This window comes from Podarcis filfolensis (assembly GCF_964270895.1).
Source record: "Podarcis filfolensis genome assembly, chromosome: 7".
Taxonomy (NCBI): domain Eukaryota; kingdom Metazoa; phylum Chordata; class Lepidosauria; order Squamata; family Lacertidae; genus Podarcis; species Podarcis filfolensis.
This window is the reverse complement of record NC_139603.1, coordinates 7,410,591-7,435,686: the sequence shown is the minus strand read 5'-3', so window position 1 is coordinate 7,435,686 and position 25,096 is coordinate 7,410,591. Positions and strand designations below refer to the sequence as shown.

The window sequence follows — 25,096 nt, the reverse complement described above, 5'->3', positions numbered from 1 at the left end:
TGTTTGTTTCTATGCCCAATGCAAGGTGCTCCTTTTAATCTTTAGAATCCTAATTTAAATTTAGGCATGCATTTCAGATGGTATTTACTAACTAAATAACTAACTAACTAACTAACTACCTGGCCCTTCACCTAGGCAGTTTCCATAAAAACCAATTTGCCTAACACCAGTGGTTTGTATGTATAAAGGGGAATATTTGTTTTTCTATAAATGGTTTTGGAAATTGGTTTGCAGCGTGATCTTATCCATGTCTGCTCAGAAATAAGTACTACTGAAATCAATAGGGCTTACTCCCAGGTAAGTTGGGATAGGATCACAGCCTTAGTAGTTATGACACATAAATTATGTGCATTTATTATACTCATAAAAAAACCTGACTGAAAACCAGAGGAAGGTCACCAAAATCATGAAGCAAACTGGATGGCCTGTAAGAAGTTTGTGGAGTTGTGGTTTTGCAAAGTACATGCCAAATGTCTGATGATGGGAATAAGTATTGAAATGCTAACTTCACTCAAGAATAAGTTACTCTTTGGACATGTTCCACAAAGTATTTTGAAAGATTTGTGCAAGAATAGGGGCTAACATATTTCCCCACTATTGATAAAAAGAATTTGGATTTGCTACTAATTATGGAAATAAATTGCAAAATGATCATTCAATGAAGAGAAACCGAGAAGAACAAATTTTCCCCTTTATTGGATTCATTTAATCACACAAATCATCACTATTCATAATATAATACATTCACAATTTACACAAAATGCTGTAAACGTGCATAGTTAAAATAGTATAAATTAATAATAGTTCAATAATATATCAATCTGTTTTCAGGAATTAGCAATATTTGCTTCAAGCATTCAAGGCAGACAGGTTGATCTTAACTAGCAGCAAATATACAATGTATGTTAGTCTTACTCCTTAGCCAGGTGTACATTGGTGGGTTTTGCTCCAATTGGGATTCCATGTTTATGCAGAGTCCGGATTAAAATCTCACGCATTTCGTTATTGTAGGAGTCAAAATCAAATACATTTCTGACAACGTTGGCAAGCCCTTCTGTTGGAAATTTCTACAGAGAGGGAGAAAGAGGGAGAAGAGCACAAGATTAATGAGCTCCCCACGGACCGAGATGCAAGGCGTCACAGGTTCTGAGATGCGCAAATGGAGTTCTAGGTAAGCAGGCGCATCTCCACTCACTGAGATTCTTTAATAGGGATGTACATTGCAAGGCTGTTTCATACACTGAAGTGAAGGCCCATTGCTGGCATCTGTCCGTCTCGAGAGACAATGGGAATGACCGTCCGGGGGTGAAGTCAACTGCATTAACAGCACTGAAGGGACATCTCTGGGCATAGGCCTGGGTGGTGTGTATGGAGGTTCTGGGCTGCCAAGATGGCAAGGCTCCCCTCTCAGCCTCACTGATGTGGTCCAAAAGAAAGCAGAGCAGTGTGTTTGGCACTGGTGGCCACAGGAGAAAGCAGCCGGCAAGCACCTTCCCATTACGAAGACAGCTCTGTTGAAAGCCGCCCTCCCTCCAGCTACTGACTATCACATCTCCTCTAGGTAGGCTCCCTGACTTGCTATGGACTTCGGTTGGTTGCCTCGGGACCTGGTAGGAATTTTTTCCCAATTGGTAATTGGCATATACAGCCAGTTGGTTTTTCGCCTACCTCGTAGCAACTCGTCACAACTCCTCAGTATTGGCGGTTAGGCATTGGCAAGGGAGGGTTAAGTGGATGAGAGGGGGGAGGGAAGCGCCATCGCCTCCCCCACAGAAAAGGGTAGTCCAATAAAGGACTCCGGGGGGGCGTTGCTCTGTCCGAAGCCTATGGAGGTGTGGGCCCACGGCACGCCCCCAAGCGGTGACTCCGGGGGAGTTCCTAGTTGACATGCCTCAGCAGAGCTCCCCCTACTGGTGGTTAACCCTTGCTGGTCTTCATGCAATCAGGCTGGAGCCTGCTAATCGATAGGGCCAATGCCTAAGCCAATACCGCTCATTCCTGTAATCAATAAAGTTGTGGCCTATTTCGTCCATTAACCTTATATTCTGGTGTCCTGTGTCTTTATTTCTTCCTGGGTGGGGGCGGGAAGTCGCCACGCAACCAAGACAGCTCTGTTGAAAGCCGCCCTCCCTCCAGCTACTGGCTATCACAATGCCACGGCCAGTGTGAGAAAGCGACAAACCAACAACAAACAACATGATGACCAGTATGCTAGGTAGCACTGCAATTCTTATTGCATAATATACATAATTTAGTACAAGCGGTGAAACTTTTTAGGCGTTCATGGTGCCGAAGTAGTAAGTGAATAACAACGTAGGACAGTGATCCCGGATAATCTGACTGTTTCACTGGAATCTTCTTCAGCACAACCCACAGATTAGAAAAATGCACAAAGTTTTACTGCTTAGCCCACAGGATAGCATCTATTACTTTGTTTCAACTACAGACTTATTATACTTCTACGGACTTTCAAAGATTGACAGATGTGTGTTCATTTGATTTCAAATATATTAGAGAACTTACAAGTGTACACATTTTGTTTTTGTTGTACTAAATTATGTATATTATGCAATAAGAATTGCAGTGCTATCTTGTATACTGGTCTTTGTGTTGCTTGTGTTGTTTGTTGTGTTAAGTTTGAAACACAGGGGTTTGTCCTTCTGAATTAGTGAGAGAAAGCAGCCCGCCTTCCGCTGTGGAAGCTCAATGATATGCTGAATAACGGAGAACTCCTTCCCAAGCTTCTTTTTTACCTCAGCCCTCCCAATCCCTATTCCTCTGGGGTCAAGCCTAAGAACATGGGATTATCTCATTTCTAATATTCATAAACTGCTCTGGAAGCCTTTGGCTGGAAAATGGGCAAATAGGTTTTATTATTTCATTCTGAACAAGCTACAAAGAACACAGGACAATTTTTCTGAACCTTCTGAGAAGAGTATTTTAGGTTGCAACCCTAACATACTTCACAGGGAAAAAGCCCCATTGATCATAGCTGGCCGGACTTCTGAGTAAATATGTAAAGCACTGGTTTTCAACCAGTGTCCTGTGGCACCCAGGGGTGATTTAAGAAACGTTCAGGGGTGCCCGGGGACATCCTTTCATTAACTTGCAGCCCATATCTTCCTGCATTATCTCTCTCTTTCTCGCTAAGCAAGGTTCAGGGGAGCCGGCAGCTTTAACTTGCAGCCCATTATCTTCCTGAAATAAAACAGTGGCAAAAAAAGTGGAGAAACACTCTTGCATGACTGTTTTATCTTCTTAAAATCTCCCCCCCCCAAAAAAAAATCCTCCCCAGCTTCAGTAACTAAGAGTTCCTTAGCGTTACACAGAGGGCTTGAGAAATGCAAGAAAATAACAGGGTAGCTTGATTTTGCGTGTGGCAGGGCAAGAAGCCTCGAATAAAATTTAAGATATTAACTGATGCTAAGGAAAGAGGTGGATTTGCCCTGCCAGACTTAAAACTTTACTATGAATCAGCCGCTTTTTGCTGGCTGAGAGAATGGATGCTTCTTGAGAACACTGATGTGTTGGATTTAGAAGGTTTTAACAACATTTTTGGGTGGCATGCATATTTGTGGTATGATAAGGTTAAAGCACATAAAGCGTTTAAAAACCATATTGTCAGAAAAGCACTGTTTAATGTTTGGATAAGATATAAGGATCTGCTTGAAAATAAAACCCTAAGGTGGCTGTCACCAATGGAAGCGAAGGCTCAGAAAAAGCTCAATATGGAGGCCAAATGGCCGAAATATTGGGAAATTTTGGAACAAGAGGGAGACAGATTAAAATTGCAGAGTTTTGAAAAATTAAAAAATAGAGTGCGAGATTGGCTTCACTATTATCAGATAATGGAGGCATATAATTTGGATAAAAAAATTGGCTTCCAGGTGGAAAAATCAAAATTGGAAACAGAACTGTTAGATTCCAAAACTAAGAATTTGTCAAGAATGTATAACTTGCTGTTGAAATGGAATACTCAGGATGAAACGGTGAAATCTGCTATGATTAAACGGGCACAAGATGTTGGACACAACATCATGATGGTTGACTGGGAACAGTTATGGACCACAGGTATGAAGTTCACGGCATGCAATGCCTTAAGTGAGAATATAATGAAAATGATATACAGGTGGTACATGACACCAGTCAAGCTTGCGAAAATTTATCATTTGCCCGATAATAAATGTTGGAAATGTAAAGAGGCTGAAGGTACATTCTTTCACCTTTGGTGGACATGCCCAAGGATTAAGGGTTTCTGGGAGATGATCTGTAATGAAATGAAAAAGGTATTTAAATATACCTTTCTGAAGAAACCAGAGGCCTTTCTCCTGGGCATGGTCGGCCAATTGGTGCCAAAGAAGGATAGAACTTTCTTTATGTATGCTACAACAGCAGCAAGAACACTTATTGCAAAGTATTGGAAGACACAAGATCTACCCACCCTGGAAGAATGGCAGATGAAGGTGATGGACTATATGGAACTGGCGGAAATGACTGGCAGAATCCGAGACCAGGGAGAAGAGTTGGTGGAGGAAGATTGGAAGAAATTTAAAGACTATTTACAGAAACACTGCAAAATTAATGAATGTTAGAATGATGTTGGAATGAATTTATGTGATTTTAGCAGAAATGTTATAAAGGTTTAGGAAAAAACAGACTGTTAATTGGTGAAAGGAGGGAAAGTAAAGTTATATTAATACCAAGATAAATTTACAGGACAAAAATTTGAAAGGAGGGAAAGGATTTGCTGAAATGGATAAGTGACCTAGAATACAAAAAAGGGAGGTGTGAGGAGGTCAGGGAAATAAGCTAATGAAAGATAAGTAATGGGAAGATTTGCCGTATTTTTCTTTGATTTATCTTTTTGCTTAATGGATCTTAATTTTTTGCTCTTTCTTTTTATTTTTCTGTTTTCTCTTTTGTATTTTATCTTTTTTTGTTTAAAATGATGTTTTTTTGTATTTTCTTTTTGTACTTCTAAAATTTTTAATAAATATTCTTTAAAAAAAAAAAAAAGATTTTGCGTGTGCCCAGACATGTGTGTGTGTGTGCTTTGCTGGCATGTGGCATCTGGAGGGATCAGACGTTGCTTGGGGCTGATAAGATTAGCAGCCCCTATCTTATGGGCTTGCTTCCACACAGAAGTGGCATGTCTACAAAGCGAATAAGAATAATATAATAATAATTTTTTATTTGTATCCCGCCCTCCCCAGCCGAGGCCGGGCTCAGAGCGGCTAACATCATAAAAACAACACAATATGCAAAAAAAAGACATCAATTAATTAAAATACATCTTAAAATTAATTTAGAGTTAAAATCTGGGCAGGTAACAATTATCAAGTTGGAACTGAGCATGGTTAATACTTGCCAGGATCAACTGTTTACACTGATCATACAAGGACCTGTGAGCGGGTTGGGGCCCTCCTTCGGGCTTGTTTTATACAAAAGAAAGTCAAACTGCACCCTGGCGGAACAGCTCCGTCTTGCAGGCCCTGCGGAAAGATGTCAAATCCCGCAGGGCCCTGGTCCTTTATACGCATAGGAAAGGAGGAATCATCTGGGCACATTTTGTCTTGATCAAGAGGAAGTCAATCAGATTCAGGCCCCTGCTGGACTTGCGTTATCCACGACTAACCTAATTTCACTGCTTTCACTCTGGAATCGGCCACAGCCATTAAAACCACTTAGATGGGTCCTACAAACATTTTAGGCTTTACCAATTTCAATCTACTCTTCCGAACGATTTTTGCAAGTTAAATGTCAATATTTATCAATGGGTCTGTTCCAAATCGCGCCAGTAGCAGGAATGTATATACTGTACCTGTAAATGCTTGACTATATTCACTACTTCTCTCGTTGAGTAAGGATAATTGATAATTCCTTGGTCGGCCAAGCTTCTGAGCTCTCCAAAAGCAGCCACCAGTTTCTGCAGGACTGGCTCAGGAACCGCAGGCCCGTATTGTCGAAGCATTGCAAGTTCAGAGCTTGGTTTGGGATTATCAATTGCATGGCAGCTAAAAATATCTCCTGGAATAAACAAGCAAGGAATGGAGAGTTGTGGAAAGGTTGTAGCATATAGTAATGGAAACCCTGAAGCTATGCAAACTCCACAAAGCCAGGTGTTATTGACTCAGTTGCATTCCTGGACTGGAGGCAGAAGTCTCCACTGAACCTTCAACCATGTTGCCCCTTGTGCTATTCAAAGGGGTCTTTATGGCAAACGGTCCCTCTAGATACCTATTGCCCAGCTTCAATGCATCTTCGCATATGGAAGTTCGCCAGCTGCTGAGTGCTCTCCTCAGTGGGGACCATAGTCATCCAGTCCTCCACTTGAAAGTAGCTCAGGGAGAAAGGCTGGGAACAGATCCTTTGTATGAGATTTCCAAGAGCTAGGACTAGAGGAGATACTATGAGCTTTCAGCAACCTGCTGCCCTCCCAGGGTGTTGTTGTGGTTAAGAGCGGTGGACTTGTAATCTGGTGAACTGGGTTCGCTTCCCTGCTCCTCCACATGCAGCTGCTGGGTGACCTTGGGCTAGTCACACTTCTCTGAAGTCTCTCAGCCCCACTCACCTCACAGAGTGTTTGTTGTGGGGGAGGAAGGGAAAGGAGAATGTTAGCCGCTTTGAGACTCCTTAGGGTAGTGATAAAGCGGGATATCAAATTCAAACTCCTCTTCTTCTCCCAATGGAGTGCCAACTTCCATCAAGCCCATCCATCACTGAGGAAGGTTGGGGTACAGGGACCCACAACCGTCACACAATGCCAGTATTTGGACCCCTTCATCTCATCCCAAATTACCTTATAACAATCCCAGAAACATAGGTCTTCTTGCTAACATTCTGAAAAAGTATGTTCTGCTATGTGTTTAGCCAAATACTTTTAAATTCAAAATCCCTTATTTTATGCAGCCACTTTCCCGAAAGAGTCCATGTGTCATACTCTTCCAAGTGGCAGACGAGAAAATGACTGACACAGCCTCTTATCCGAAAGGCTGAACAGATTTCTTAAAAAACAGCCTGTTTCCTGTATATCTTTTCTATCAGGAGGACGAGTACAGCAAAGCTTATATTTTCCATACTGAAGTCTGTAGAAAACACAGTTGTTGTAGGTTTATTAAGCACTGCACTTACCTAGTGTTCCAAAAAAGTCATTGCCCAAAAACGGAAATCCAGGTCTGTTTGCTAGAACGATCATTCTGAAATCTGGATGAATTACCACCACATTTTCTCTTCCACTCACACTAGCAGAGTCTAGAAAATACATATAATTGAATTAATATTTTCAACTTTACAAGGCACGGTTCAAGTAACAAAATTCATGCCCACTGAAAGGTTTTTAATAATCAATATATATGGAATAATCTGCTTATCTCTACAGTGAATATATCCCATTATCGTTAAAATTTTGCAATAGAATACCCCAAAAGTACAAACATGTATAAGATTATGCATTTTGTTAAAAATACATTTAAATACATATTTAAATATGAATTTTCATACAGATTTTAAAAAAATACTTGGTGATTAGTAAATTAGAAAAATTCATATGAACCATAAGTATTTTGATTCATCTATCCCCACATTTCCCTTGAACAATATGTTACATTTTCACAACTATTTAAATTTTACTGATTCTAAAGCATTTTCTCCTGCTGCCAAACTATTCCATTCAATTCCAGTTTAGAGAAACTCAACTGTTCAACTCGTTCTTTTCATAAAAAGGTAGAGGATTCCACCTTTTCCAATCATGCAGGCCCACACCAAGCAAACTTACGACAAGTTAACGCTCTCTATTAACACTCTGATCTGAAACATTTATTAAACCACAGAGCCTAGGGCTTGCCAATCAGAAGGTTGGCGATTCAAATCCCCATGATGGGGTGAGCTCCCGTTGCTCAGTCCCTGCTCCTGCCAACCTAGCAGTTCAAAGGCATGAAGTGCAAGTAGATAAATAGGTACCGCTCCGGCGGGAAGGTAAACGGCGTTTCCGTGCGCTGCTCTGGTTTGCCAGAAGCAGCTTAGTCATGCTGGCCACATGACCTGGAAGCTGTACTCCGGCTCCCTCGGCCAATAAAGCGAGATGAGCGCCACAACACCAGAGTTGGTCACGACTGGACCTAACGGTCAGGGGTCCCTTTACCTTTACCTTATGTAATAAAACTAATATCCATTAGTGCAGCACAGTGATCACTACAGTCCAATATAAGCACTTTTTTGTTAGACAGGCGCACCTGGTTATAATTTTTTAGCTAACCAATATGCCAGTGCTCTGAATATAGCAGAGGTTTTCAACCTTTTTGAGTCCGCGGCTCCCTTGACCAACGACATTCTTTCTACAGTTCCCCTGTGGGACTCAGGAACCCAGTTATGTCACCCCTTGCCTGCAGAGCTGGCAGCCTCTCAACCTTTTTTGAACCACCCCCCTCCATCAGAACACGCCTGTGGGGCACACACAGTCCCCAAATGGAGACAAACCTCTCCGGGCATCTTCCTGATTGAAGCACAGCCCGGCTTGGCCATAAATCTTCAGCCCCAGTGCGCACCAGCGACACATATCCAAAGATATGTGCACGCTCAATCAGCAGAGTATAGCAGGGACGAAGTGGAGCTTTGGTGTGTGCATTCTAAGTATTTATTAAGCAATATATACAGGACATATGGAAGTGAGAGCTGGACCATAAGGAAGGCTGACCGCTGAAGAATTGATGCTTTTGAATTATGGTGCTGGAGGAGACTCTTGAGAGTCCCATGGACTGCAAGAAGATCAAACCTCTCCATTCTGAAGGAAATCAGCCCTGAGTGCTCACTGGAAGGACAGATCGTGAAGCTGAGGCTCCAATACTTTGGCCACCTCATGAGAAGAGAAGACTCCCTGGAAAAGACCCTGATTTTGGGAAAGATGGAGGGCACAAGGAGAAGGGAACGACAGAGGATGAGATGGTTGGACAGTGTTCTCGAAGCCACCAGCATGAGTTTGACCAAGCTGTGGGAGGCAGTGGAAGACAGGAGTGCCTGGCATGCTCTGGTCCAGGGGGTCACGAAGAGACGGATGTGACTAAATGACTAAATAACAACAACATATATAGGACAAAGCAATCATAGTATCCTCTCACTTCTTCTCCAAGAGAGAGAGAGAAAGTAAGTAAGTACAAAAGTACAATACAGCGGAAGAGATAAGACTGACTTCCGTTCTCATACTTTCCAAGCCTGGAAAGTAAACACAGACATGTGATATAGCAGTCACACATCCAGCAACGGAGGAGTGAAATGCTGACATCCGCACCCCAAAGAGAGGTGCCTCACAGAAGCGCCATTAGCCTGCGGAGCTTATAGCCAGGGCTGCAGCAACGAACAGCTGTGCAAGCCTTTGGGAGGCAGAGACATGAAAGATGAAGGAGGGAAGGAAAGAGGGAAAGAGGCCAGTGTTTGCTAATCTCATATATTTCCATTTTAATTCCTTAAGGCAACAATCTTAAGGCATGAGGGGCTGAAAATTAAGAAGGCACGTCTGCTGGACTCTTGCTGGCAGAATGGAAGTGAGGGGCAAAGGGAACACAATCTGTGCTCCTCTGTTCTTTTTATTTATGTATTTATTTATTTTTTAAAAAACTGGAATGAACTCCACCACCATTTGGGATGCATTAATTTATTCCTTGAATAGAGGCATGTTGTGGGACTGGATCCATGCATTCCCTAGAATCCCTCCAAATCACCCTGGAAAATCCCCTCTTGAGTTTACTGACTTCAGAGCTCTGACCTCAATAGGGCAAATGGCATGGAAGCTGCTGTGGTGGCAGCGAAATGGTAGCCGGGTCTCCTTTTCTGAAGGTGGAGCTGTCTTTCTGCCTCTGATGTGGCACATCCAATGCCTCTTATGGCCCCTGGGACCAAAGATTTGCAGAGCCAAGGTCTTTTTCCCAGAACTATTTAAAATAAACTTGCAAGCTATCCAGCCCAAAACCGCAGCACTGGCTGGTAGTATTAAAAATCTTTGTTTCCTAGGGCAATGCATTCTTATTACTGTATTTTTCGCCCCATAGGGCGCACCGGCCCATAGGGCGCACCTAGTTTTTTTTTTGGGGGGGGGGAATAAAGAAAAAAAATTATACCCCCCCCCGGGCGCGGGGACTGGGGCGGGGGAAGCCCGAGCTTCCCCCAACCCCAGCCCCCAGAACAGGCTGCTATCCGCAGGGATGCAGGCAGCTCTCCGCAAGCCGTGGGAGCCCGGCACGACTTCGCGCTGGGCTCCCACGGCTTGTGGAGAGCTGCGCGACGCCCAAAGCCTGGGGTGCGCTGAGCTCAGTGCGCCCCAGGTTTCAGGATGCAGGCAGCTCTCTGCAAGCCTAGGGAGCCCAGCAGGAACTCCCGCGGGCTCCCCAGGCTTGCGGATAGCTTCCTGAAGCCTTGAGAGCGAGAGGGGTCGGTGCGCACCGACCCCTCTCGCTCTCCAGGCTTCAGCGAAAGCCTGCACTCGCCCCATAGGACGCACACACATTTCCCCTTCATTTTTGGGTCCTATAGGGTGAAAAATACGGTATATAATTATTCTGATATTCTCAAATATACATTAATCATAAGAGACAGAGAACAAGAACCTAATGTACCGTCTGAGTGTTTGCAACCTAAAAGCTTTATTTTCTTTGGTAAACTATATTTAGAGAGTAATTAATGACCAAAAGAAGGCCCAAACATTGGAGAAATGTGCTATTCGTTAATCTGCAACAAATGCAACTGCTGGAATACTGTGTTCAGGGGTTTACTTACTGGCAAGAAGGCGCCTTCCATCAGACAGAATCATTTCTCCACTTTCCACCAAGGTTTTCAAAATGCAGGTGACATTTGTTGGGGCCTTGTCTGCCTCATCAATAACCAGAATGTGCCCCTTTTTGACAGCTTTCACCTGGAAAACGTTAAAGAGCACGCGCATTGGAAAAGAAACTGCACAACTCTGGATGCACTTTGATAAAGATATAAATTTACTGCCTGTGCATTTGTCATAGAGTTCACATTTTGGGTATTTAAGAGAACACATTCAATGGATTGTTTTCTCCACTTGTCCACTTCTATTAGCAGAAACTTCTGCCAGATCAACGGCCATTTCAACTTACTTGTTTTGAGGGCTAGAAAACTTACTTTGAAAAGAAACAGGGCATTCTTAGATTTGTAATGATGTATTTCATCTCAAGATAAGGACTTGGACCCATCAACGAATTTTAGTGAAGAACTCATATATTCAAATATACAAATGTGGACTTACTAGTGGAGAATCCTCATAGACAATATGACCATCTTTAACCGAAGGCTGAAGCGTAAGACTCTGCACGGTCGTGTCTCTAAGATAGCAAAACATGCACAAGTCAAAAAGGGAATTCATTTATTCTTATTTCAAAATATCAGACTCCATTTTACACTTAGAAACCACCTTAGAAAGGGCACTGAGCTTTAAGGAAAAATGCTTTCATCACAAAACTGGTGTTGAAAAGGGAACCGAAGTTAGTCTTCTCGGGGAAGTTATACTCTGTTTCACCACCTCAAGATGATTTTTCAGTTAGCAGTCCCTTGTTTTAATGAGTAGAAGAGACCATGCCATTCAGCATTATTTAACCTTTGAAAGCTTTAATCCCTTTCCATTCAGAATCTTTCCACTCCAATGCGTTGTTTAGAACACACTAGTTTCAATTTTGCAAAGTTGCCCCCTCTCCCCTGGTGTTCTCCATACACAATAAACCTAAAGAAACAGTTTTGCTTGTCCATGCATGTTTTTTATGTCTGGGTTGCCAAGATGCCACAAAGGGACGCCTGCTTTAACTTTGGACAAACCCCAAATCCCTCCAAGGCAACCTGTCTCAGAATTCATCTGATGCACCCTCCTGTTCAACACAGAATCAGAGAATTGCAGAGTTGGAAGGGACCACAAAGATCATCAAGTCCAACCCCCTGGAAGGCAGGAATCTTTCATGGGAGAACGCGACTACTCCTCTTCCCACCCACTGGATTGAATAACTCCAAAGAGAGCAAAAGAGCAGGACTTTCAGCCATTTTGCATTTGGTTTTACAACATGGGCTGCAAAATGGCTGCTTTTGCAGCTTTCCTGAAGGGAAGGGTCAAAAGTTCAAAATAATGTTCAAGGGGATGTTTTGCTCAGGAAATTCTGCACAGGATGTTAAAAGGTTTAGATCAGGAACGTGGCAATTAGGGGAAAGAAAAACTAAACGAACAGAAACTTACTCTCCTTTGGTGATTGGCTAAAAAGGTTAAGAAGGGGAGTGAAAATATTGTTTAGGAGTTGAGTTGGAAAACAGAAGAGGTAATTGCTGGACCTGATCAGCTGAAATGGCTGAATTGAAGAGGAAGGAAACAGGAGAGGATCATGAAGAGACTCAGAAGCTAAACTGAGGGATACAAGTTGATAAGCATTGCTTCACTGAGGGAAACATGCAAGAGCACATAGATCTGGGTGCATTTGTCTCTGTTTATTAGCTATTCATTCTTATGGGTGACTGCTCAAACTATTCAACTCACCTTTTCCTAAAATTATGTTCTAAAAATTGTTTAATTTGTTGTCTTGTTAGAACTTTAAATGCGGCACATTTCCTGTGACCTTGTTATTCACTCCAACTCTAAATTGCTATATCACTCTATCCAGTATTGGAAGTAGGTTGTGCCAGCTAAAGGGATATTTACTGAAAGCATCTGTAACATTTCACCAGTCATGTGTCTGAAAAATCCAGCATACCGTATTTTTCGCTCTATAAGACGCACCAGACCATAAGACGCACCAAGTTTTGGAGGAGGAAAACAAGAAAAAAAATATTCTGAATCCCAGAAGCCAGAACAGCAAGAGGGATCGCTGTGCAGCGAAAGCAGCGATCCCTCTTGCCGTTCTGTCTTCTGGGATAGCTGCGCAGCCTGCATTCGCTCCATAAGACGCACACACATTTCCCCTTACTTTTTAGGAGGGAAAAAGTGAGTCTTATAGAGCAAAAAATATGGTAATTTATAGTGAAGCCCAATAATTGAGATAATAAAATTTATATACCAAGTGTACAAAAAAAGCATCAAAGCTGTTAACAAGAACAAAACAGTAAAATGATCAGTAAAAACAGTTAATATCAGCTCTTTAAAACATTTAAAAAATGATTAAAATCAATGATAAGCAAAAACAGGTTAAACGGGTGCCTACCTGATTGTGAAGTCATGTAAAATGACTACACAGCCCCTCTTACCTGTGCAATTGCAAATACTCTCTTGGTCGATTGAGCAGGTGAAGGAATCTGTCAACCACCTTATTTTTCCCCACACCCTGCAGAAAGGAAAACCATTCCATTCCTTAACTGCAAATTAATGCAACGGGATTAAATATTCTTTACAACCAAGGAAAACCAAACCCCAACCATGGAAAAATGATTAACAAAAAGCAATGCTCGTACTGTATGTAGAAACATTTTTTTAGGCCTAGTTCGCACAACACAGTCAACAATGGCTTCCTAGGACTGTGGGAACGTGCTGACTTCTGGAGAGGAGATCCTTCCCAGCACCTGCAGTAGCTAACTCAAGGTTTGGCTTTGCACTGTCAGCTGAAGCTGAGCTCATAGTAGTTAAGGACTTCCCTTGCAAACAACGAGCTGTAGGTTTGTCCTCAGCTACCATTCATGATGAAGGAGGAGAGCCCAGCCATGAGCCTGGGTTCAGATAAGTAGACAAAAGGTAAAGATAAAGGTACCCCTGACCATTAGGTCCAGTCGTGGAGGACTCTGGGGTTACGTGCTCATCTCGCTCTATAGGCCGAGGGAGCCGGCGTTTGTCCGCAGACAGTTTTTCTGGGTCATGTGGCCAGCATGACTAAGCCGCTTCTGGCGAATCAGAGCAGCGCACGGAAACGCTGTTTACCTTCCCGCCAGAGCGGTACCCATTTATCTACTTGCACTTTGACGTGCTTTTGAACTGCTAGGTTGGCAGGAGCTGGGACCGAACAACAGGAGCTCACCCCGTCGCGGGGATTCGAACCGTCGACCTTCTGATCGGCAAGCCCTAGGCTCTGTGGTTTGGACCACAACGCCACCTGCGTCTAGACAGGGGCTTTGCTGCCACACTGCAAAGCAGTGGCTATCTCTTCCCTGGAGCCACACACTTTTTAACACCGCCTTAGTCTGCTTATTTTTCCAAAGCTCATTCTGAGACTGAGGGTAATATTCAAAATAATTTTACATCCTTGGATGCAAGGTTTCCCCCCAATGTACAGTAACAGTGGACTTTTCAGTGTCAGTCCTCTGTCAAATTATCCAGGTCAGAGCTTTCAATAAATACTAATTACAGTAAAACAAAAGTGCACGCTAGCAAGAAAAATTGGGTTGCTCTCACCTGGTTGCCAACCAAGAGAAGGTGTTCGCCAAGCAAAAAGTCTTTCAGCATATCTTCCATCACCATCATATGCTAGAGAGAAATTAAAACTGCTTTGTAAAACTTGAAACAACTTAGTAATGGCAAGGCAGCAGGAAAAAGTATTCTACAGCTTTTGAATGTACATGTGTAATTTTTTGTGGTGTTGGTGATGCACAGTTGCCACACCCATTTAGAGAGGCAATAATATATATTTCCTTTAATTACACATTAATCTATATCAGTAAGAATTTATGAACCGATGTTGATTGGTTCAGCTACAGGTACGTCTAGCTCAGTAATGAATCTATTGAATAATACTAAAACTGATACTGATAATAATAATAATAGAGGCATAATAACAGAGGCTGTCCTTAACGCACAGCAGAAAAATGTAAAATCCACTGCTAGGAAGGTGAACTAACACAGCAATGAATGGAAGAAGGATTCTCCCAATAAACTTCCTACGTGGCAAATGGGACTTGAGGTAAGTGAAGAAATTAGGAGTGCCACTTCTTGCTGTAAACAGCCACAGAAAACTTGTTAACAAAATTCTTTGGTCGCGATGTATTTAGTCAGAGCATTCGAATAACGTTTGCAGTGTTTTAATCACACTAGAAAAGGATGGCGGAGAAATCTGGTCGTAAGTATTTGCTATTAAAATCTTGGCCAAAATTGGTCAGTGAGAGATCAGCACTTACTTGGGTATTTTCATAGAAGAGAACATCAGGCACTTTCATCCTTTCCAAGGGGTTATAAATTGGGATTGTGACTGCCCCAATCTTCAGGGTTCCCGAGTCCACTTCACCTGGAGGTTTCATACAAACCACATATATGAACAACTATATCCATTCGAAGTGCAATGGAAATATTTGATTTTAGCAAAGTCATGGAGGTGGGGAACATAAAGGGCCTGGAAACGATGCCTTATGAGGAACGGCTAAGGGAGCTGGGCATGTTTAGCCTGGAGAAGAGGAGGTTAAGGGGTGATATGATAGCCATGTTCAAATATATAAAAGGATGTCACATAGAGGAGGGAGAAAGGTTGTTTTCTGCTGCTCCAGAGAAGCGGACACGGAGCAATGGATCCAAACTACAAGAAAGAAGATTCCACCTAAACATTAGGAAGAACTTCCTGACAGTAAGAGCTGTTTGACAGTGGAATTTGCTGCCAAGGAGTGTGGTGGAGTCTCCTTCTTTGGAGGTCTTTAAGCAGAGGCTTGACAACCATATGTCAGGAGTGCTCTGATGGTGTTTCCTGCTTGGCAGGGGGTTGGACTCGATGGCCCTTGTGGTCTCTTCCAACTCTATGATTCTATGATTCTATGATAAGATACATTGAGACTTGTCATTATGAAAGCTTGATTTTGAGAATGAGCATCTAGCTAGAAAACATGCTTATCAGGAGAGCTGTGCATTCTAAAACCTAGAAACTATTTAGAAACTAAATACCGTGTAGACATATGATGCCATGACTTGTCTTACATGCTTGTTGCTACTTTTAGAGTTACAACAGATCTTCCAGGTAGCAGAAAGGGGAAGAGGCCACATTTTAGGGAAGTGGGGGAAATGCAGCCCCATGCAATGGCTCACCGGTCAATACGTTTTTTGGGGGGTGGGGGAAGGAAATGCGGTTCTGAGAAGAAAAACGTGGTTCTGAGATGTGCATTTGAGGAGTTTAGAGTTCCGAATTGGAGGCCTGCTCTCAGCAGTGAGCTGTTCACTGTGCTTTGCCACTATTCTGGTTGGCCTGACTGCACTTCAATACTTTCCACTTAGCTTTTGTGTTTCCCTTTGCTTAGAGAAATGGCTGCCATAGCAAACCCTCAGAGTAAAAGGGTACAAGTACACAAATGGCATTAAAGGAGGTAGTGGGATTGAAACACCAAATCATGACCTGTTTATCCTAAAGTTCACTTTAACAGAAGCAGCAGGGGGTGGGGGGGGGGAGAGAGAGAGAGAGAGAGAGAGAGAGAGAGAGAGAGAGAGAGAGAAATGACCACAGCTTACAGCTATAGCCTTTCCCCTCCATTTCCAGAGTTTCAATGGGGCTTGCTTCAATTCCAGAGTCCAGCAGATTTTTATGTAAAGCAGATTTTGCAAGGTTGGGTAAAAACCTAATGAGACAGAAATGGCAGAAAGTTTATTTTTGGGTGGGGGAAAATAATCAACAATATTTGCAATTCTCCAATACGGAGAGACAAGACCATAGTGTGTTGTGGTCCTAGAATACCATCCACATATTTACTTCAACCACTTCAGATGTGTCTACGGAAATGTGTTTGTGTTTGAGCATGGATCTTAGACACTATGTCATGGGAGGGTAAACTCTCCGATTTCTTTCCATTGCTCTAATCCTTATTGCAGCGAAATGCACCCAGATTATAATGAATACATTAGTTATTTAAAACAACACTAGCCAAGACAAAGGTCACAAACCTATTTACTCGGGGGCTGTAGAGCACAGGGAGGGAACCTCCAGTGTACAGACTGATCTTGGCCTGTGAGGCAATTTCCCCCCAAGCCCCACCCTCCTGCCCATCAGGTGACATCACTGGGTGGCATCAGCTGATGGGCAGGAGGGCGGGGTTCAATCCTGTTGGGGTGTGCTTCTCAGACATGTTCCCTGCAAGGGAGCAGGTGTGCTCAGCCAAAGTGAGATGGACTGAACCTCTGCTCACCGACTGATTTTAATATATTAAAAACATCTCCAAGCAGCGTACATAAAAGAAGCAACAGCAGAGAGCTTGAACAAAATATTGCAAAAACACACATTACCTATAGAAACAAAGTTAAAGGTAAAGGTAAAGGGGCCCCTGACCATTAGGTCCAGTCGTGGACGACTCTGGGGTTGCGGCGCTCATCTCGCTTACTGGCCGAGGGAGCCAGTGTACAGCTTCTGGGTCATGTGGCCAGCATGACTAAGCCGCTTCTGGCAAACCAGAGCAGTACATGGAAACACCGTTTACCTTCCCGCCGGAGCGGTACCTATTTATCTACTTGCACTCTGACGTGCTTTTGAACTGCTAGGTTGGCAGGAGCAGGGACTGAGCAACGGGAGCTCACCCCGTCGCGGGGATTCAAACTGCAGACCTTCCGATCAGCAAGTCCTAGGCTCAGTGGTTTAGACCACAGAGCCACCCGCGTCCCAAGAAACAAAGTTACTAATATCTAAATGAATCTCAATTCAATTTCCTTCTGGTGTACCCTCCCTCTCAGCCATCAGGGCCCAAGCAAACTCTCAGCTCACCCACTATGAGAAGACTTCCTGGAAACTTGCTTTCTATGGGCAGGCCAGGGTGGGTGTTCCTTGCTCAGGCTGCCCCTCGCTGGGTCCCACTCAACTGCCCTCTCCACACCCAGGTCTACTATTCAGCTACTCTTTCCGGCAACCCTGACATTATTAGCTGTGAGATTATCTGATTGCATTACACGTTTTTAGATGTTTGCAATATTGTAACACATTCTTAGATGTTTTCAAATGTTTTAAATGTGCTTTTATTTTATTTTAAATTGTATTGTTTTCTCACTTTTCTGTTTGCTGCCTTCGACTGAGAGGAAGCATGGGATATACAGTTAAGAAACAAACAAATAATTCTGTCTTCGCCCTTTTATCGTCATTAAGTGGAATTCAGTTAAACAAAAAGATCAAAAGCAATATCTGGAAATTTCAGATTGTTAATAAATAATGTATTTGTGTTGTTAAACTAAACACAATAATAATAATTCACAACCGTAAGAATGCAAAAATATACCTGGAAAGACAAGCTTTATTGACAGTATCATAGAGTCTTTCATCTGGGTACTGAGATAGACGCCGACAAATTCTCAATAGCTGCCGTGTAGACAAGGATGATGCCAATGACTGAGCCTAGCCAAAGTAAAATTAATTTTATTCACCATTTCTTAATCAGTAACGCAGGAGGAAAACGGCTTAAATCCCAAGCTGCCCTTGGTTATGCAACTGACACCAGTGCGCAATTCAATCACGTCTCTGCTTTAAGTGCTATATAACCTGAAAAAAATCCACTATCCAAATAAAAAATACCATAAATTCACAGTGATGTCAATTACTAGATCTCAACTGAGGAAGTTCAAGCATCAAGACTTGAGCACTAACATTAGTAGGAGTTCAATATGGGTATGTCTTTAAGTTAACATCTTACATTAAAAACCTGACAGTACCAAACTACTGAAGGCTTTTCACCAAAGCCAGACTAAACGTCTTTCCTTCTGCAGTGTTGGATGGCAAGTTGAGAGGAGTTCCCTACCAGGACAGACTTTGCTCGTGTGCTCAAGACATCGATTCCATAAAACATATTTTGTTGCATTGTGCAAAATATGAGCAAGCCAGGCCTGAACTGATACTACCCTTGCCGGTACCTTTCCCGGGAAAATCAGAGGCTCACTATGTCAGGTTCCTATTGGAAGACAGGACAAATGCTAGAACATTAGCAGTGGCAAAGTTTTTATCGGTGGTTGCAAGAACAAATGAGCCCTATATTCTAAACAAAATGCTTGTTTAACCTGGAGGTGGGCTGTATGATTATTGATTTGTAATGATTTGTTGGGTCTCTGGACCGTAATAAAGATTGATTGATGATTAGATATGGTTAACCAGAATTCCCTCTTAAATGGAATTTGAAATGGGAGTTCGAAGCTGAATAGCAAACTCTGGTTGGCCTTAACAGTGTCAGCTCAATGCTCTACCAATGTCAATCCCATCAAGTGAAGTGAGTGGGGTGGTCTGGTGAAGAGCAAGTACACAATCCCCTAGCCTGCTTCTGAGTCCTTAACTGTGGTTAAGAGATCCCTGGGGTTATGCCAGCATGATAAACTATAAGAACAATCCATTGAACTCCAGATGTTACACGGTGAGTATAGCACAATGGGAACCAGTAAGAAGATAGCAGCAAACATACTGCAGCTTCTCTCTCAAATACCTGCACTAACAGAGCAATACCATTTGTAGTGCTTTCCAAAGCCATAGTGTTTGGGATAATAAGAATAATTTTTTATTTATTTATACCCCGCCCTTCCCAGTTTTAAAACCCAGGCTCAGGACGGCTAACAGCCAATATAAAACATTGATTAAAATGCGACTTAAAAACAGCATAAAATACAACATAAAATGCAGCATCAATATCAATGAAATTCAAAAATTCAGGGGTCATTTTGGGGAAAGAAAGAAAAAACCCAGTCAGTAGACATCAAATGATCACCAGGGCTAACTGGCCAAGTTGGTCCTACTAGGGCCAGCAAGGGGAACAGGGAAGAATTTAAATGTGGGGTCCCAGAAAGGGTTTCTTCATAGAAGAGGAAAGGGGAAAGGGAATAGAGGATCAGGCTAATTCAAATTGACGGCCAGGCGGAATAGCTCTGTCTTACAGGCCCTGTGGAAGGAGATCAAGTCCTGCAGGGCCCTAGTCTCGTGGGACAGAGCATTCCACCAGGTCGGAGCCGTCACTGAAAAAGCCCTGGCCCTGGAGGAGGATAGTCTGGCTTCCTTAGGGCCCAGGACCTTTAAGCTATTATTATTCATGGACCTTAGGGTCCTCTGCGGGACATACCAGGAGAGGCGGTCCCATAAGTACGAGGGTCCTAGGCCGCAGAGGGCTTTAAAGGTCAAAACCAGCACCTTAAACCTGACCCTATATATTTGTGGCTTAGAAGAGACACTGAATCCATTTATACAGTTGGCTCTCACTCTCCTCAAACAGCAAATTTGCACTAGTCAGCTTTTTAAATATATATATGTAAGTTAATACTGCAAAGCAGAACTGCTCACAAATTCACATCCATTTGTTGTCAGCAAACTTTGCTTTTCTCCAATGGCCAAGATGCAAGCAAATTACAACTATTTATATGAGCATTTTCTACATGGAACAGAAAGAGACTCTGGAAAATGTAACATCTGGCAGGGACATTCAAGTTCAAGATACAGGTCATGTTTAAAAGCAAGAGTAATTTGTGTATTGAACAGGTTAGCAACCAAGTTCATGCCCTGTCATTATCGCCTTACACAAGGGTAAACATGCATCTGGAACCCTATGGGGGGGGGAGTGAGCAGCTAGATTCTCTCCCTGACGCTGCATGAGCCATCAAGGATTGTATACCTAAGGCGTACATTTCAACTCGCAGCACAAGAGGGCTATTTATATCTTTCTGCAGATGTCCTGTCACTATTCATCTGTAGGAATCTCCCCTCAGTCCGAACTGTGACTCACTTCTGATGTGCAGGCCTCTGGACATTTTGAAATTTCAAAACGTTATCCCTGTGGAGAGGCCCCACTTTTCAGACTCACTGTATGTCAGAAATCTGTATCTATGTGAAGGGCCACATAGATTTTCTTTTTAGATATAGCAGATTTGGGTGCTAATTAGGCATTAAATGAATAATACATTGATTTTTTTTTGCCCTTCAAAACTACAGTGGTACCTCGGGTTACATACACTTCAGGTTACAGATGCTTCAGGTTACACACTCCGCTAACCCAGAAATAGTGCTTCAGGTTAAGAACTTTGCTTCAGGATAAGAACAGAAATCGTGCTCTGGCGGCACGGCAGCAGCAGGAGGCCCCATTAGCTAAAGTGGTGCTTCAGGTTAAGAACAGTTTCAGGTTAAGTACGGACCTCTGGAATGAATTAAGTACTTAACCCAAGGTACCACTGTACCAGCATCCAAAACACGTAATGTGTAATCATTTCCTATTAAATGCAGACATAGAATGAATGGCAGTTAAATAATACAATTTCTGAATGCTCTGGGGGATCTTCTAGGTCCTAGTTTCACAGTGGAATGGCAATATGCAGAGGGTCATCAATGAGCTTCTAAGTACCCTCTCTGACCAAGGGCAGTCCAATGGGCTCCTTTGTTTTCTGAGGAATTCTGGGTAATGAAGGGTGCTGGATAATGGCTAGAACGCAGGTGGCACAAGTCTCAGTGGGAATCTGATCGAATATAGGTACAAATACACAGGTCATAGGTCATAGGTCAGAGGTGGCAGCAAAGAGAACAACCTCTCGGTCCCTATGGCTTCTTGAGAATTGCCCAGTAGGGGTGTTTGGAGCGGCAAATGGACTGGTCCAGACCAGAGCTGTATCATTAATGAGCCACTCACAGACTCCTGTTGAGGCGTAAAGGGCATGGAGTGAAAAATCATTCAGATCCATGATGCCACAATTAGTGGGGGTCTTTGGAGCACAGTTGCAGCCTGTGGCATCAGCTTAAGTGGTTCTAGCCTCAGGATGTCTACAGGACACTTGCAACAGTGAGGCAGACTGTGTGCCCTCTCCATCCATGCCCATTAGGGCTGGTAAAATCCAGGAGGGGGGTTGGCTGGATGGGTCCAGGGAGTGGATGATGCCCACTCCATAAAGTGGCAGTGGTGGACCTCCTGAAGAAGTCCCTCCTGGACTTCCCCTTTCTGGGAAAGACAGTCAAGACAGATATGGCAGGCCAGCTCTCAGCATGCCTGGAGAAAGCAGATCATCTGCACTCATTCAGCCAGGTTTCGGGCCTAGTTTTAACACCAACCCTGTGGATTCTCTCCTGAGTCTCCCAAAGGCACTACTCAGGTGAGGCACTCCTCCTGCCCAAAGGATCACCACCAGAAAGTGGTCCTTGAAGACCGTGGCTCAGTCCCATGGCTTTGAGTTGTAGGGTCCATCAAGGGACCATTCCCTCCCTTATGCAACTCAACAACCATATGAAACCATTGGGAGCCGTCACCTGCAGACCTAGGCCACGGAGTCCTCTATATCTCCGTTCCATCTGAATTAGGGGAGGCTGTGAAGGTGTGACTGGTGTTGGGAGACAGTGATGGGCTGAATGAGAGCAATAAACTGAGGCTGTAAGAGAGAGGCGTGGGAGTGGGGCTGCTTCTGTGTCCAGGAATTAGGTGAATGAACTGTTCTGGGAAGGGCTGCACTTCCCCCTTGAATGAACTGGGTGTTTATGCCCAGCTTAGGTCAGCTTGTCAGCTACGGTTGTTCCTGGACCAGAAGAGCCTCAGTTGTCCATACTCGGGTGACCTCCCCCCAGGACTACTGCAACATGGGACTCTCCTTGAAGACAGTCTGAAGGCTACAGCTGCTAGGCTGGTAAGTGGGGCATTTGCTGGTGGTCTTGCAGCAGTGCTGTTATTCTAGTCAAACACAGGACGCGATAAAGAAGGAGGAAAGCAAAACGGAACAATTGAAATTCGAATGGTTGGACTCACAGTGGGATCATTTGTCTCGCGGAGTTTGTGTGCTAATTTCAACAGCTGCTCCACTGCAGCACTAGGAACATTTGGAACCTGAAAAAAATATATACAAATATAAAATATGGCTAGCACTATATAATTCATTCATTATCTGAGTGCTGACATTGCCAAAATGGCATCATCCACAGAGAAGCATCAGCAGCCTTGGAAAACCCCAAGTTTACAGAACTTAGGAGGAAAGACCCCCCCCCCAAAAAAAACCCAGATCACTGAGGACAAACCCTGCTCAGCAGCCACAGAACACGGAATGTCTGTTTCATGAGGGGTGAACCAAAAATGGGGAAGAAGGCCATGGAAGTAGAAGAGAGTAATCTGAAAAGAGACAGGGCTGCGTGCCTGTTCGATCAGCACCCTGGACAGCAGCACACCACACTGCAACATTTTGTTGCCAATCCCTCTTGTATACATGTAATACACATACATACCATGCATGTATTTCTGTTTATATCTGATCTATTCATTTTCACAGTATAAACGAGAGGGCAGAACTCAAAAAACACCGTTTGTGCAGCACCTCGCACACCTCCTGCTTCTCAAAAAGCTGAGAAGAGAGGGGGGTGGGGGGGAGAGAAAGAAAGAAAGGGCATTGGGTAGCCATTCAAAGGACTCCTTGAATGGTTACCCAAAGCCAAGCAGCAAGGCAAAGTTTTGCAAATACTTACCACCCCTTTAATAACTTTAATTTCTTCACTCTTGTTCAGAGGCTTTACGTCATGGAAAAGGAAAAGCGTCAAGAGCTCTGGGCCCAGCCATTGCTGCGTTGAGCTTCCTATGACAGGTGGCTCTGCTAAGGCAATTATTCTAAAGGAAGGTTGAATGGGGAAAATGGACCTGCGAGAAAATTATAAGTTTTAGATATGCCATCTTGCCCAGGCCTGAAGAACACCTGAATGCAGCTCAAAAGCTCGTCTCGCTTTCGCATTCCCACTCATTGCATGTTGTCCGAGAGGCGGCAATGCCTACATTATTCTGTTTTTCACTTTGTCAGACCAACACAGTATGGCAGCATTCTGAACAAGAATGGTACGTTAGACATCACTGCTTGGAAAGTGGCGGTTACAAAAAAAAATCTAGTATTTCAAAGGCTAAGCTGAGAACTGCCTGCTGAAAAGACTCAGATCAAAATGCTGGTGGTGACATCAGTTATTTTTAGCTTAAAGTCATAAGCCTCAAAGCTAATCCCTGACTGATAAAACACAAACAACAAAGCGTCTGAAATAAATAATGTGAAATGGGAATAATGAATATGGAATTGTCAAAATGTAGGAAACCAGCAAATGTCGAAGAAAAGCAACCATGATTATTACAGAAAGAGCTACTTTTGTAGGGCAGCTGTCTTCACATTTCTATTTTATACACTTCTATTTTCACTAGTAAACAGGATAACGTGCTCATTTCTGAAACTCATTCCAATCCCTCTGTGTGATGACTTGTGTCAGGAAATGCAGGGCTCTGGCAGTCAGTTCCCTTACAGGCTGCATTGCACTAATAGGGCAAGTGGCCTTCAAAAACAAAAAGATTCCCGTGGTAAAATATCTGTGAGCCACTGGTGCAAAGCGCCAGCGATATGCAGCCTCATCACGTTCATGAGGCTCCTCTGAGTCTTTACCAGTTAGCTACAGATCACAGCAAGTCCATGGCTCCTCATGCGCTGCAAAAATGCTACAAACACATATTCTGGATGTTACTAATTTAAAAAATTAGGGGAAAAGTTATGAGAAGGAAAATACCCAGGATTTTAAACAAGCTATTGTGCTTCTTGTGGCCACAGAGCATTCTATGAAGCATGTCACTGTTATGCAGTGGTCCCGCTTCTTCCTCCTGGGCAGTGTCCAGAAAGTAGTGGGGGGTCTCACTTGTGGGGTGCCTCAGGGCTCTGTCTGCTCCCCTGTGCTTTTTAATATATGAGACTGCTGGGAGGTGTCATCACACTGGAGAGCCAGTGTGGTGTAGTGGTTAAGAGCGGTAGACTCGTAATCTGGTGAACCGGGTTCGATTCCCTGCTCCTCCACATGCAGCTGCTGGGTGACCTTGGGCCAGTCACACTTCTTTGAAGTCTCTCAGCCCCACTGACCTCACAGAGTGTTTGTTGTGGGGGAGGAAGGGAAAGGAGATTGTTAGCCGCTTTGAGACTCCTTCCGGTAGTGATAAAGCGGGATATTAAATTCAAACTCTTCTTCTTCTTCATCACAGGGTTTGGGCTGGGTGTTCACGGTTGTGGGGTGGGTGGCAGTCAACAGATTGAGTTTGAATCCCAACAAGAAAGAAGTATTAGTTCTGGGAGACAGGAAGTGGGCAGGTGTGGGGGGGATTCCCTGTTCCTGAATGGGGCAACTGTGCCCCCTAAAGGACCAGATGCGCAGCCTGGGAGTCATTTTGGATTCAAAGCTGTCTGTGGAGGCACAAGTCACTTCTGCGTCCAGAGCAAACTGCTGGTCTATGACTATGA

The 25,096-nt window shown here is 43.5% G+C and overlaps 1 protein-coding gene across 4 annotated transcripts in view; it reads right to left on the bottom strand.

Moving 5' to 3' along the window:
* The window catches only part of VWA8 (von Willebrand factor A domain containing 8), a 90,669-nt gene that overhangs the window by 38,203 nt on the left and 27,370 nt on the right, over positions 1 to 25,096 (bottom strand). For all 4 annotated transcript variants that reach the window (XM_083624582.1, XM_083624583.1, XM_083624580.1 and 1 more), the window contains exons 15-26: positions 23,310 to 23,478; positions 22,603 to 22,680; positions 18,136 to 18,251; positions 16,391 to 16,497; positions 15,082 to 15,188; positions 14,363 to 14,434; positions 13,228 to 13,304; positions 11,258 to 11,333; positions 10,765 to 10,900; positions 7,132 to 7,251; positions 5,822 to 6,027; positions 916 to 1,067 (exon numbers count right to left, since the gene is read on the bottom strand). In XM_083624582.1, coding sequence (XP_083480708.1) covers positions 916 to 1,067; positions 5,822 to 6,027; positions 7,132 to 7,251; positions 10,765 to 10,900; positions 11,258 to 11,333; positions 13,228 to 13,304; positions 14,363 to 14,434; positions 15,082 to 15,188; positions 16,391 to 16,497; positions 18,136 to 18,251; positions 22,603 to 22,680; positions 23,310 to 23,478 — 1,416 coding nt within the window. The remainder of the gene's footprint in view (positions 1 to 915; positions 1,068 to 5,821; positions 6,028 to 7,131; positions 7,252 to 10,764; positions 10,901 to 11,257; positions 11,334 to 13,227; positions 13,305 to 14,362; positions 14,435 to 15,081; positions 15,189 to 16,390; positions 16,498 to 18,135; positions 18,252 to 22,602; positions 22,681 to 23,309; positions 23,479 to 25,096) is intronic.